The following is a 14,175-nucleotide window of genomic DNA, read 5'->3' as shown; positions in this document are numbered from 1 at the left end:
ATGTCATATTTTCTTCTTTCTAGTACCCGTTCCTCATGTTATATATGTAAACTCAGATCGACATCCGGTCTCTTATCGTAGTCCGTTCCTCAATTCGACGTCAAAGCTGACATCACAATAACATATCCTTCCAAATCGATGGCCAATGTTATGCCTATCTGATCGACGTCCTTTTTTTAGCTTCCCTTATTGACGTCCAATTCTTAGCGTCTCTAATCAAAGTCCGTTTTGGACACATTATACAAAATTGACTAGACCCGGACAGTAGCCGAAATCTTTATACCTTTAACCAAACTATGTGTGACATATTAAATCTATTTTAAAACAATGTGTTTTGTTTTGTTTTTTTAAAGATTTATAACATACTAGACTAAATATGCAAACAGGTTGTGATATCATTTTCTTTTTAATTTTAGAGATTACATGAAAATAAGGAGATGTGGTATGACATGAATAATGTAAAACAATTCAAATTAGAAAATAAACGGTCTTATTAAAAAGAAATATCCGAAAAACAAATATGACAAAGATAAACCATCGAAAACCACTGCACTACAGGCTCATAGAGAATATGACGGTGTTAAATATGTGTGTGAAATCTCAACCTAGAACAGTTGTGCAAAATTCTGGCGTATATGTTTCACTCCAGGTGTATAACTCAGAAATTCGTTGCAAGATATCTTACATAGTCCAAAGTATACTACTCTTAAACGAGTGACTGTACTTCTTCATTTTGTCTATTACTGAAGATTGAATAATGTCCCCTAGATGTCGTTTTGGTTGTGTTGTTTTTTTTTTTTTTTTTGTCGTTACGTTGCTTTCTCCTTGACATCCACTTACATTTCATTAGTTAACATGAATAGGAATGAAACAATACTATGTAGATCGATTTGAATAACTGTTTATTTAGATAAATTTTGATATGCATGATACCTTTTTGGGTTGAAAAAATCTATATGGAAAGTGTGTATAAATGTTTGAATCCTACAAAACATGTACATTTATAAGTGTAAAAATTAAGTCCAGCATTTTTTCATTTATTTACATTGGACATCGATTGAAGACGACTACAATCAATCGGGCGTAGTTTTGCCAATACATGCCGTCATATTGGACGTCGATTTGAGTATCAAAATATTGAACGTCGATTTAAGAATGTGACGTCAGATTTGGCCGTCGATTTGATAAACGGCCGTCAATTTGAGGAACGGACGTCGATCTGAGTCTAACATATATATACATGGTTTATTTGTCTCCATGTGAACTTTACTTTATTGCTACTTCAATTTTTTTTATAGAATACTTACTCTTTTGTATTTTTATAAAAATGTTTCAGATTAAACATTTTTTTCTTTTTTTAATGTTTTTGCTGACGTATTTATATACCACGATATTGCCATTTATGTTACCTCAGACAATAAAAATCTCTAAACTATTTTTAATTACCATGTCTTCAACTTTTTTTTATAAAATATATTTCTATTTTTAAATGTTTAGTGCATAAACACTCACAATCTATAAATGTTATCTTCAACTTCTAAGTTTGATAAAAAAATTAACCTACATTATTCATCTTGAAACTTCTTAATTCGTTTATCATCGATCTCAATGTAAATGAGAAATGATACTCCAAGTGACTATATTGTCTCTAAGTTGTTAGGTTGATGACCTTTAAATTGATTTTTTCACAGGATTCATCTTAAAGTTATCAGTAAAACGTCTTTCGTGTACAAAACAAAACATTAAAACATTGATATTCCGTCGATGTCTTATATATAATGTATACTTTTTGTGTTCTTGATATGTTTAATTTTCAGATAATGTTGAAACTTTCTCAAGGATAGTTAAAAAAAACTGATACCAAATATGTAAATAATATAATACTTGACTATGTATAATTTTTTTTTTATGGCAGATAGATTAAAATATCTAAATAATAAACTAGGTTGATGATTCGACACACCTCGGTTAATAACAATAAAACTTGAATTTTGAATATGTATCAGTACTGTCATATGGTTTTTAATTGGAGCATTAATTTTTAATTTCGTTAATTTAATTTTTGAAAATATTTGTTTTTTTAAAAAACAACTATTTTTTGTCTATATAAGCCGACAGATAACCTTTGATTACGTGTCCACTGCGATTCTGATTAAACATTTTACTGCTTCGTGACGTCAAATTCTCGGATTAAAATATCAAACTCTTCAATTACATGTTACACATTATATTAACACAATCTCCTTTCAATAATTCCATGTATTTAGAATTAGTGTTTATTAGGGGTTTTTTTTATAATAAAACAGTTCATTCACAAGTTCTTTGAACTTCGTATACCATGTACACTGTTCAAAACTATGTCACAGATTAGAAGTGATGTCGAACCTCTTTACATATCCTGGCTAAAATTGATTGGTTACTTGATATCGTCTTAAATATGATATATTCGCCACTGAACGTTAAACAAACGACAATCAATTGATAGTTTGATCCAGATGAATAAAACATGATCAACAATGGGAAATTAACTGAATGTTCATAACCGTATTATGATCTTTATATGCAAACACAGGGATATCTCGTATTGAAATGAGTCAGCAATATGGCAGTCGTTTTTACTTGTTGCGATTGACTAACCCTACTTCTGTTTGTCTTGCAGTTCATTATTTTTGCCAAACGTTTTAAAGCTGCTTTTTAATAACATATGCCTTACATTTCATCCTATTTTAAAATCATATCAAGACTGGGCATACATGTAGCAATATATGAGCACAGGACAAAATGAGTAATCTGTATGTATTGGTCAAATTGAGAATGGAAATGGGGAATGTGCCAAAGAGACAACAACCCGACCATAGAAAAAAACAATAGCAGAAGGTCACCAACAGGTCTTCAATGTAGCGAGAAATTCCCGCACCCGGAGGCGTCCTTCAGCTGGCCCCTATACAAATATATACTAGATCAGTGATAATGAACGCCATAATAATTTCCAAATTGTACACAAGAAATTAAAATTAAAATAATACAAGACTAACAAAGGCCAGAGGTTACTTCTAGATATAGACTTGTCGCATTGTCATCAATCAATGCACTTCTTTTTAGTTGAAGCTTCTGAAATGATATTTTTCCGTATATACTCCAACGAAAATGTTTTGTGTATTCAATCACTTTTTTTAAATTTCAAGGTCGAATGTAGAATTATTGACATTTTTGTAAAACATTTACATGATGTTTAAATTCATGTATAAATATATGCGCTAATAATGAAATACAGGCCAAATAAAAGATAATCATGATAACCGGAAGCTGTATATAAGGATTTTCAATTTTAATATTTTTTATTTTGTTCAATTGTTTTGTACTGATGTTGTTATCTTCCCCCCTCAAAAAAAAATGTTCGAACTGAAACTCATCCTAATTCATAAAAATATTTGTCTTTTCTTGTTAATCAGGAAGATACTTCATGTCCTTATTCTAAGTGGAAGGTTCCTTAGAACACATACTTATACTTGAAACAGAGGATTTCACACTTGTAACTGAAGAGCCATGTATTGAGTGGTAGATACATCTTGAATAGCTGTTCATAGTCCGTGGCCCACGATTATGATCTTAAACAGTCGATCAATTAAATTATAAACATTTAAAAGCTGACGCAAAATATTGTGGTTCGAATAAAAACAGTCTAAATGATATATGTTTTAAAAACAGTTGACTAACTGTCTGTTTATTTATCTTTGATAAATATTAGTCTCATTGACGGTCGTACAACGTTACCTTATTTCAGATTTATCTCCGCCTAGTTTTGTTTTAGAAACCTATTAATTAATAAAACATTCCTTTTATCTAAAACCTATGGTAGAATTTAGTACCGGGACACCTTTTATGCTTGTTTTGTATTATGTATGTTATATTTATGCTTGTTAAATATTATTTGTCGCTATCTTCAAGTAAATGGCAAATTCCTTATTTTAAGTAATACGTTAATAATAATAATAAAATTCTTTATTTAACGAAGGTAACACATTTAACAATTACATGTTAATCTTCCATGGGGCCTTCAAAAACTATTAATGCAAATAGAAAACGGAAAAAAATACAAACAAAATAAAATACATAATACAGTTAACTATAGCAGCTTAACTATCGAATAAGTACATATGCATTCAGTAGAAGAAGAAACAATACATTAATTGTGTGCATCTTTATTCTGTCCAGTTAGAAAATAGTTTGAACAGTTGGTCTTAAATGTATCTTAATTATCTGTTTCTTTAATATTATTTGGTAAATTATTCCAAATAATAAGACCAGAATATTAAAATGTTCTTTTAAAAAAATCAGAATTAGGTCTTGGTTCATGAAGAAGTCATGATGTTGTCGACCTCAGACAATGATTATAAAGACAAGCACAAACAGTAAATTTAATAGATAGATAGTCAGGTGCTAGACCATTAATACATTTAAGCATTACCACAGCTTGAAAATAGTGTATCCTCGTAAATATAGTCATCCATGCAAGTTTTTTAAACATTACTGTTGATGGAAAATCAAAAGAAACAGATAAAACTAATCTTGCAGCTCGTTTTTGGAGCTTATGTATCCTCTCCAGATTAATGTGTGTGGTAAAACCCCATACTATACAACAGTAGTCAATAATGGGTAATATATACCTATTGTGAAATAGAATAAGACCCTTTAATGGCAAATAACGTTTCAACCTTTTTAACAAATATATTCTTGTTGAAATAGTTTCGCATATTTTATCAATTTGAATTGACCATGATAGGTTTTTATCAATATGAATTCCGAGAAGTTTTTCAACTTCAACATTATCTAAAGCTATATTATCTTGTGATAAAACACATATACATTCATTACAGTTTACCAGTTTTCTGTCTGATCCAACAAGCATACATTTTGATTTCTTTCTATTTATCGTCATATCATTTTCTTTACACCATTTACCAACATTGTCTAAGTCTTTATTCAAACATATATTTAAATTTACAAATCATTTAGATGATAAATGTAAAGTTGTATAATCAGCATATAGATCAGATTCTGGATATTCTAAGGTTAAGGGCGTTTGTTATACATAGTTTTGTAAAATGATTATTTCTAGGAAACTTTAATGGGTTTTGTTGGGGTTTTTTTCTGTACATCAACATATTTCTTAATCTCGATTGGATTCCTTTTCACAAAAAGTTTCACTATTACATTATTCCCCTTTTCCACCTGTCGAATAATGACGACGATCTTTTAACAATCACGATAAAATTATTTACATAGATTAGGACGCGATAAATAACGGTATCTGGGAGATCACATAAACTACAAAAGGAAGTAGACTGGATTCATCTATTTTTTGTTGTCTTTTCCACTTTCACGCATAATAACTGTTAAAAAAACCTATGTGAAAATCCATATCAATGAGTTTGCGGTATGTGCTTTGTTCATTGTTGAAGGCATAGGTTTGAAGGTGACTATATCTGGTAATTTCTGTGTCATTTGGTGTCTTGTGGAGAGAAGTTGCATTAGCAATCATGTCATATCTTCTTCTTTTATAGCAACATTTTGTATACCATTACTTAATACAGTATTGGATGTTATATTTAGAAAATGTTTTGTGTGTTCATCCATTCCTGAAAAACTGTGTTGTTCTCGATAAAACTCGGACATATTTAAAAATTGATTAATTCTCAAAAGAAACTTTTTCAATGCTAACTGATATTTTTGTCAAGTGTAGATCAATGTCAAGACTGATATGTATCGTTTGCGTTGGTTGTTTTCTCATGTGTTTGATAATGTCTGTAGTTTACACATGGAGAACAATCTATTTTAATGGTTTATTTATTTTTTCATAAATCAGATTATATTTATCTGTGGTTTATTATTCGTTTTAATTACACATATCATCTGACCTATTTTAATTTCAAGTTTCGATTGGTGACCTGGTTATAACAGAAGTGTTTTTGTTGAAAGCTCAAGGCTAACACCACGAAGTTATAACGGATTTTGCTATAGATGATTTACATATTTTTTGGAAATGCCAGTATGAAATTGACAATTAAAAAGTATTAGTAAAAGTATGACCTCGACTTATATTTGTCTTACCAAATTATAACGTTTTCAGTGTGCATTTAAAAGCATAAATTGATAAAACTCTACGCTGCAAATATTTTACATATAATTCTCTTCAGTTTTTATCTATTCTAGTTCTTTTTTAAGTTTTCATTAAAAGCATACGATTGTATAAAAATAAATGTGTATTATTTAGTAAAGTATAAGACGTGTGTGTAAAATCTCAGTTCGCGCTACTAGTTATTACACAAGAAAAAGTAATCATTTACAGGTAAAACTGGAGAAAGATCTAGCAAAATTGAAATAAACATTGAATTAATCCTTTTGAAAAATTTCTAATTCGAAGCTAATTTTTCAATTTCAAACGTTTTCTTTTCTTTTGACAATTTTTGGCATCTGGTCACCAATGCTGAATAAGCTATTAAACTTTCTGTTGTGTTTGGTCCGTGTATATTTGCGTCCATTCGTGTTTTGCTTTTAGATATCAAAGGCAAATTGATTTCATTTTCAGCTTTTGATTCCAGGGATAAAAACGAAAAGCACAGTATTTTCATTTTTTACACTTTTGATTTCCTATAAACCAAATCAAACTTTCGTTTTTGGTATCTATACACTGAAATGTTTGCATTTTCGTTTTGATATTTCAAAACAAAACTAAAAACGAAATTTGAATTTAAATTTTTGTTTTTTTCATGAAAACATGATCATATTATTTCTAAATTATTGAAATATTGAAGTTTTCGTTTTATATAATCCATTCTTTTCGTATCTGTCAGTTTCCAAAAATTAAAGACATTTTGCATACGTGCGTAGTTCACATCCTTAATCTTAACAATATATCATATTTCATTTTATTTTTATTCACGTATCAACTTATTCTATAATTGGCAGGAGTCGAATGAAATTACCGTATCTTATAAACTTGACCTGTATATCGTATGAATTGATATAAATATACTCCTGTGTTGAACTGGCAATAACTTGAAATGGTTTGCACCGTGCAAAATATTACACACTTTATGCAAACTAACATTACATGCATTCATGGTAGTATGCAGTCGTAATACAAAATGGATGTTACTCAGATTGATTCCGAAGACGACAGCATATCTGACAGTCACAGAGATATTGTTTCCGAAACAAGACTAAAAGAAGATATATTATCCTCGTTTACGAAAAATGAAGTGAAAATCGAAAATGAAGAGGGAAAACGTGGTGTCAGCCAGTTCTTTGAAAATCCTATTTACGGGAAAGAGAGCAATGACAACAATAGTATTGGAGATATGGTCATAGTACATAGACCTACGAATCAAGCGCACATAATCAGGTCGTTGGCGCAAGAAAATAGAAAATTCAGATGTTGCACATATGTGTTTCTACTAACCACAATAAGCTTTTTAGTAGTGTCTCTTATTATGGCAGTGTTAATGCTTCGTCAGACAGGTAAAGCGATTTTGTTTTTAAACTAATATTTTATAGTAAAGGGATAACTTGCAATGCAATATTATTCAAAGAAATTAACAATTGATAAATTTCATGTTTGACAAAAATGAATGTGTGAAGACGTAAAACGTTAGAGTAACATGTACAAATAGAAAAAAAACCATTCATGAATGACACATAAAATTGAAAATGTAAATGAGGATTGTGTCAAAGAGACAACAACTCGACCATGGAATAGACAACAGTAGAAGGTCACCAATAGGTCTTCAAAGCAGCGAGAAATTCCCGCACCCGGAGGCATCCTTCGGCTGGCCCCTAAACAATTATATATACTAGTTCAGTGATGATGGACGTCATACTAAACTCCAAATTATACACAAGAAACTATATTGAAAATAATACAAGACTAACAAAGGCCAGAAGCTCCTGACTTTTGACAGCCGCAAAAATTCTATTTATATGTAGTAAATTGTAAATACTAAAAGCGGCTTTATTATATCATCTAACTCACTTTCTTTCTCCCAAAATATAAATTACTTATATATTAGGTCAACATGCATCTTGAAAAGTTGACATTGAGTTTTTAAGTATATACTTTCATTTTTGTCACAGATCAACACCAATTTCTGTCAAACACCCAAGGGAATCGAAGCGAACAACAGGATCGTAAGTAATACGTCATATTTGAGTAAATGAAATAGCATCACTACAACGAGATTATCGTAAATATAAACAAACGTGCAGACATATTATACGTTCAGGAATTTCACGTTCCCTAAACGTAAATGAAAGTACCATAAACGTAAATGAAAGTAAAACTTGAACATATTCTATGATAATGCAAATATAAATGCACAAAAATAAAATGAATGAAATGTGGAGCAATCAAATAGAAAAAATGTAGATGTGGTATGATTTTCCTTGAGAAAAAATGCAACAGAGTCTAAATGACGAGTATTTAAGAAACTGAAAAACACAATTTGGCCTTCAATGAAATTGTGTCAACAGATCAACTGTAATCATGCTACAGGTTATCAAACATAGTTGAATAATCGTGGTTGTGCTCATAGTTTTTGAAAACCAGAAAAAGCTTTTTTTTTGTAGATACACCATGCAGCAGCAGTCCGTGTAAAAACTCTGGATCATGTTTTCATGATGATGATGCGTTTAACTGCTTATGTCCGCCAGGATACCTTGGCAGAAAATGTACAGGTAGTAATTACAATTCATTATGTCTTTACTACCGAATACTATAAAATGTGTCCGGATATGTGTATGTGTTTATGCTGTCGATTAAATGGATGCAATATTAAAAAAAAGCAAATATATATCAGGATGCCAAAAAAGTAACATCGGTGTTTCATATTTGTAGCTGTTTTAATGTATGTGTTGTCGCAAGAATGTTATAGTTATTTTTTGTGATGTCCAATTGTTAAAAATTTATTTTATCTCTACACCTTCAATTTGTTCAATGCATGACATGTTATGCATACTACTGAAATGAATATGACATATGTCTCATTCAAAGACCCATAATCATTTTTGATATCTATGATTAGAATATGTCAAATATTAATCATTTATATTGATATGAGCGTCACTGATGAGTCTTATGTAGACGAAACGCGCGTCTCGCGTACTAACTTATTTAATCCTGGTACCTTTGATAACTAATTATTACAATAATGAACATGGAACAAACAATCATCAAATGATGTTTTATTCTAGAAACACTTTGCAACAGCGCACCTTGTTTCCATGGAGGGCATTGCTTTATTACGGACAAAGGTTTCAATTGCAGATGTCAAGAAGGATATTCAGGAAAATTGTGCGAAGGTAATATTCTTTGTATAAAAGTTAGAAAAATAGTTTTCCTCTGTTAAGAACTATTTGCAAAAGTAAGGATGAATGACAAATCCTAAAAAAACAAATAAATTTGTTTAATGTAATTTTTCGTTCATATCCTCTTGTAGTGTATGTATTTCCCTTGGTTTTAGTATGTAACTCTAATTTGTTTTTGATTAATCGATTTACGACTTCAAACATCAGTATATTACTGTTGCCTTTTTTCATAAATTTATCGTTGTTATCTGATAATTAATCAGAAGTCCTTGAACATATACTTATTCTAGCTACGACAACGAAAGTAGATTAATTGTGAAATATGAAATTACTATCATTTTTGATTTTTTGTGACAAACTAATTGATAGAATTGCTTATCTATTTATGGTTGAAATTGTGGTTCTAAATTTGTTGTTTGTCTTGACTTTAAAGGTAATAAATGATTCTGTTCATTATCTAGACAAAATCAAAACACGCTCAATGTCAATGCGAATAACGTAAATCTTTAAGTATCTTTTCCTTCTTTTTTTAAGTTAATTTTGATAAAATCAACATTCTTTTGGACAATATTATGAGACAAATGCAATCTTTTTTAAATGCCAAGGCATACAAAAATATGATCATTGTTTCATTCTAATTTAATGTTTTTTGAGACAGAACTTTCTTATAATTTACCAAAATGAAGATTTTACTATGCTTTTTTCAAAAATATAACAAAAAGTACAGGTAACCGTGCTATGTTTCAAGCTATGAGTCGTTAAAAATTGTCTAAATTTGGTTAGTTTGTTCATAAAAAAACAAATAAGAATGCATAAAAAAAATTCTATGAGATAGAATTTTGAAATAAATTGTGAGAAGATAGGCTTCATCATATGTTTGAAAAAAAGAAAAAGAAAACATGGTGTCACTGAACTTGTTTTCTTGCCACAAGTAAAAATAAACAAATTCCCTATTAGCCCAGTATACATTTTGTACTAAAAGAGTTATTTCCCTTTAAATGATTTTAAAAACCAAAAAGGTTGATATTTGTTAAAATATTTTGAATAATACAATAGATTAACCAGTTTTCTTTATATAAATAAACATTAATAACCATTAAATTGCAAATCTGTTTCCGAATTTGCTGATTTGGGCAAATAACTAGACCGTTTTTGTACAGTGATTGTACAATCCAAGATGGCGGTATACCATGAATCTACCTTAAAACCTTGTTAATCAAGCTTTTAATATACGCATCTGCCGTCCTTGGAGTTATAGAGACAACTGAGACAAAACTAATGCTTCCCAAATAAAAAGACATTTTTTTAAAAGTCACAGAAGGAAAAGTAAAACAATATTGCATAAATACTTTCCTTTTTAGATGCGGTTTAAGGAATCCTAACGATTTACTTTGTATTTTGTATCTTCACAACAGTCGAGTTTGATAAGTGCTTGATTTCATTTTGTTAAATGTGTTAAAATTTGAAAAACATTGGGAATATTAAATGGTATCATGATTATTAAAAAGCGTTTGCTGTTGTTTCAAGCTTAACATTTACCACAACAATTCAACAACGGGGACAAGTACATTAAAATCTATTGGAGGATAAGAAATTTCTAGCTATCCTATGTTTAATAACAAGAAACGTATGCTTTTTGGGCACTTTATTTTGGACGACAATGAATTAATAAACTGATTTATTAATCCGGCGCATAGGGTCAAGTACAAAATAACTGTGTCACAGATTACAAATATGGGAAGATTAATACATTTTCGGAAAGCAAATTTATGTTCGGTAAACACATGATTTATACTATTGAATTCTATTTTCTTTTATGTATACACTTTATTTAAAAGATGGTATAAGTTTATTCTTTAATAAATGACTACGTTTGTATTGAGTGTTTTCCTGGAAATTCAGTTACTAATAGAATGGACACTCGGGTCAATGCTGAAATCCAGATAAATTTTTAAAACAGCAGACTTAAAATAAAATTAATTTACTTTAAATAGAAATCGAAAAGAAATCCTTGCATATCATTTATTTCCTATCTGTGCTTAACACTAATTACTGTACAATGATAAATATTCGACCGAGCACTCTTTTACATAAACTTTATTTGATGCTTATACATGTATAACTTGATTAAATAAAATTTAAGAAGGTATATTTTGTTGATTATACTTAAAATGCCGTTATTTTTTTTACTTGTAATAAACTTTTTACTTGTTTTTTCTGTAAACGTTTGACATTTTTGTTTAATTTAAAACTTATGCACTGAGTAAGCAATTGAACTATATTCATTTGGAAAATTCAATTTTTATTATTTTGGACTTCTTAGACTTGTCAGTGCATAAATTTGGGAATAAGCAAGACGTTTGTACATTTCCCATTTGCCAAACAAAATCACGATATAGATTTTAATAATTATTGTCAAAACATTTTTAGTAACTCCTTGCTCCAGTCAACCTTTTCTTAATAATGGCAGTTGTGATATGAAAGGAAGAAGCTTCAATTGTAAATGTTCACAAGGATATTCAGGTCGTTTGTGTGAAGGTATTTCTTATTGTTACGATTAAATAAATTAAAAAAAGGACAGACTGTTCATGATATAAGTAAATTTGATATCGTTTTTTCATTTGAGATATTTTGATGAGATGGAAAATTGAAATTCTTTTATATCAAACAAATAAGTAGCAACAGTATTTTAAAATGCAATGTAAAATTAACTGTTTTATAAAAAGGACAATTGTCTGATTTATCGAAACCACATATTTCTGTGTCAATCAAAATGTGATTTTAATTTGCCTACAACAACTTAATTTATCAGTGACACCATGCAACAGTAACCCATGTTTCAACTCTGCTTCGTGTCTCAACGTAAATGGAAGTTACGTATGTGTTTGTCCAACGGGATATTCTGGAAAGCAGTGTGAAGGTATAGTTTTAAAATTGATTTCATCATATAATAATTACTTTAGATGTGTTACAATACGTTATTTTGATTTGCTAATAGCAATCTTGCGTCATTCTGAAATTAACTTTCATTTCAAAATGAATTTTAACATTCATGATGAAACGTGTTTCCACAATAAAGTTAACAGGTAAACAATAGTTATCAAATGTATCAGAATTACAATTTAGTACGCCAGACGCGCGTTTGGTCTTCATAAGACTCATGCGTGACGCGCATATCAAAATATTTATAAAGCCAAACAAGTACAATAAATAAAAGACTCAAAAAAGGATCATATCAGAAGAATGTAATCATAAGTACTAGTATTGAATGCGTCTGCGCTTAGTGATAAAGAATGTCCTGCACGAAACAAAAATCACAAACAAAAATAATAATAATGTAAAACGACACACACGCGTATCGTCTACATTTGACAATTTTACATTTTTAGAAAGACACAATAATATACAAAGTTTAAGAGCATTCAATACAACAAAAAGTCATGCTGTCGGTCATCTTAAACTGTTGATACAAATGAATCCAAATTTAAATGCTCAGCCGAATACTATAGTGTATCTTGTTTGGATATTAAAACACGTAGAAACATTTCAACAGTTTCTCAAAAAATATTGCTCAATTCGCCGTTTCAGAATCTAATGCATTCAGGTTAATATTTTCAAAAATGTACACCAAAACGTTGTGACTGGTTAAAAATCTCACAAACAATGGAAATGCAACCAATGACGTGACGTTATTTTCATTTTGGGGTGCGAACAATGAAATTACCAATGATTCTTTAGATTCTGAAACGGCCATTGCACAGCAAATATACTACTTTATCTCCTAATATATCAAAGTTTTTCACAGTTGGTCCGTGTGATGGATTTACCTGTAATAATGGAGGAACAAAAACTGTATCAGGAGGTAACTGTCGATGTTTATGTAGAGATGGTTTCTATGGTTCATCATGTGAAGGTATTTACTAAGTATTTGGTACTTAAAATGGTTTACTATAACGTATAGACATGTTTACTGTATTTTTGAATTGGCTTACACTTTTAAAGCACGCATCAAAATATAAAAGAATGTTGATCTGTGTCTAAAATTATAGACGTTATATTTGTTACAACGATACACGTGAACAAGCACAGCAAAATAAGGCTGCTGTGTTATACATTGTAGTCATAATATTTACCAAGTGTAATACATAAGCTCATCAAAGATATTAGTCCATTATTAAGATACGCAAGACGAGTTGTATGCCTACTCATAGTTTGGCACTCCAGCCAAATCTATTTTTACTCCAAATTTGACGAAAGTAGGGGATCGAAATCGAACAAACAAAATTAATCCGATCAATTATAAAAAACAATGACAATTTTAGTAACAGGAAGAAATAATTTACAATAGTTTTATAATTAGTTATAAAATTGTACTATCAACTGATGTATCAATATAAAATTGCTAAATATTATTAATGCTCATAAATTTAAAACAAAATTAATATAAACAATTTTTAATATTATGTGTAATATATTGACTATACGTCAATACAAAATGTTTGTAAACAATTTTAGTGGCAGATATATATAATAATAAGAAGATTTGGTATGATTTTCAAAGATACAACTACATTAAGAGATTAACTGACATTCAACTTAACAATTATTGACCATGCTATATTTGATAACAATATATTATTTTATGTTCACTGTTGTTTCCAGTAACGCCTTGCATAAGCCATCCTTGTTGTCATGGTGGCAGCTGTTCTATGTCTGGAGATTCTTTTAATTGTGATTGCTTAAAGGGATATTCGGGAAAGTTATGTGAATGTTACCTTGACGTATTAGAAAAGATTGAAAAAAAATGTTATT

At 29.7% G+C, this 14,175-nt stretch overlaps 1 protein-coding gene across 3 annotated transcripts in view; it reads left to right on the top strand.

Moving 5' to 3' along the window:
• Positions 1–6,990: 6,990 nt before the first annotated feature.
• LOC139528645 (neurogenic locus Notch protein-like) overlaps positions 6,991–14,175 on the top strand; it is a 156,500-nt gene continuing 149,315 nt past the window's right edge. For 2 of the 3 annotated variants that reach the window (XM_071324733.1, XM_071324729.1), the window contains exons 1-7: positions 6,992–7,521; positions 8,134–8,187; positions 8,626–8,733; positions 9,250–9,357; positions 11,794–11,901; positions 12,176–12,283; positions 13,169–13,276. In XM_071324733.1, coding sequence (XP_071180834.1) covers positions 7,149–7,521; positions 8,134–8,187; positions 8,626–8,733; positions 9,250–9,357; positions 11,794–11,901; positions 12,176–12,283; positions 13,169–13,276 — 967 coding nt within the window. In that variant the 5' untranslated portion in view covers positions 6,992–7,148. Of the gene's footprint in view, positions 7,522–8,133; positions 8,188–8,625; positions 8,734–9,249; positions 9,358–11,793; positions 11,902–12,175; positions 12,284–13,168; positions 13,277–14,175 lie in introns of all 3 variants that reach the window. The other variant, XM_071324731.1, reaches the window with a different exon arrangement.

Source organism: Mytilus edulis, chromosome 6 (genome assembly GCF_963676685.1).
Source record: "Mytilus edulis chromosome 6, xbMytEdul2.2, whole genome shotgun sequence".
Classification (NCBI taxonomy): domain Eukaryota; kingdom Metazoa; phylum Mollusca; class Bivalvia; order Mytilida; family Mytilidae; genus Mytilus; species Mytilus edulis.
Note: the sequence above shows the minus strand (reverse complement) of the source record. Positions and strands in the feature narration are given on the sequence as shown.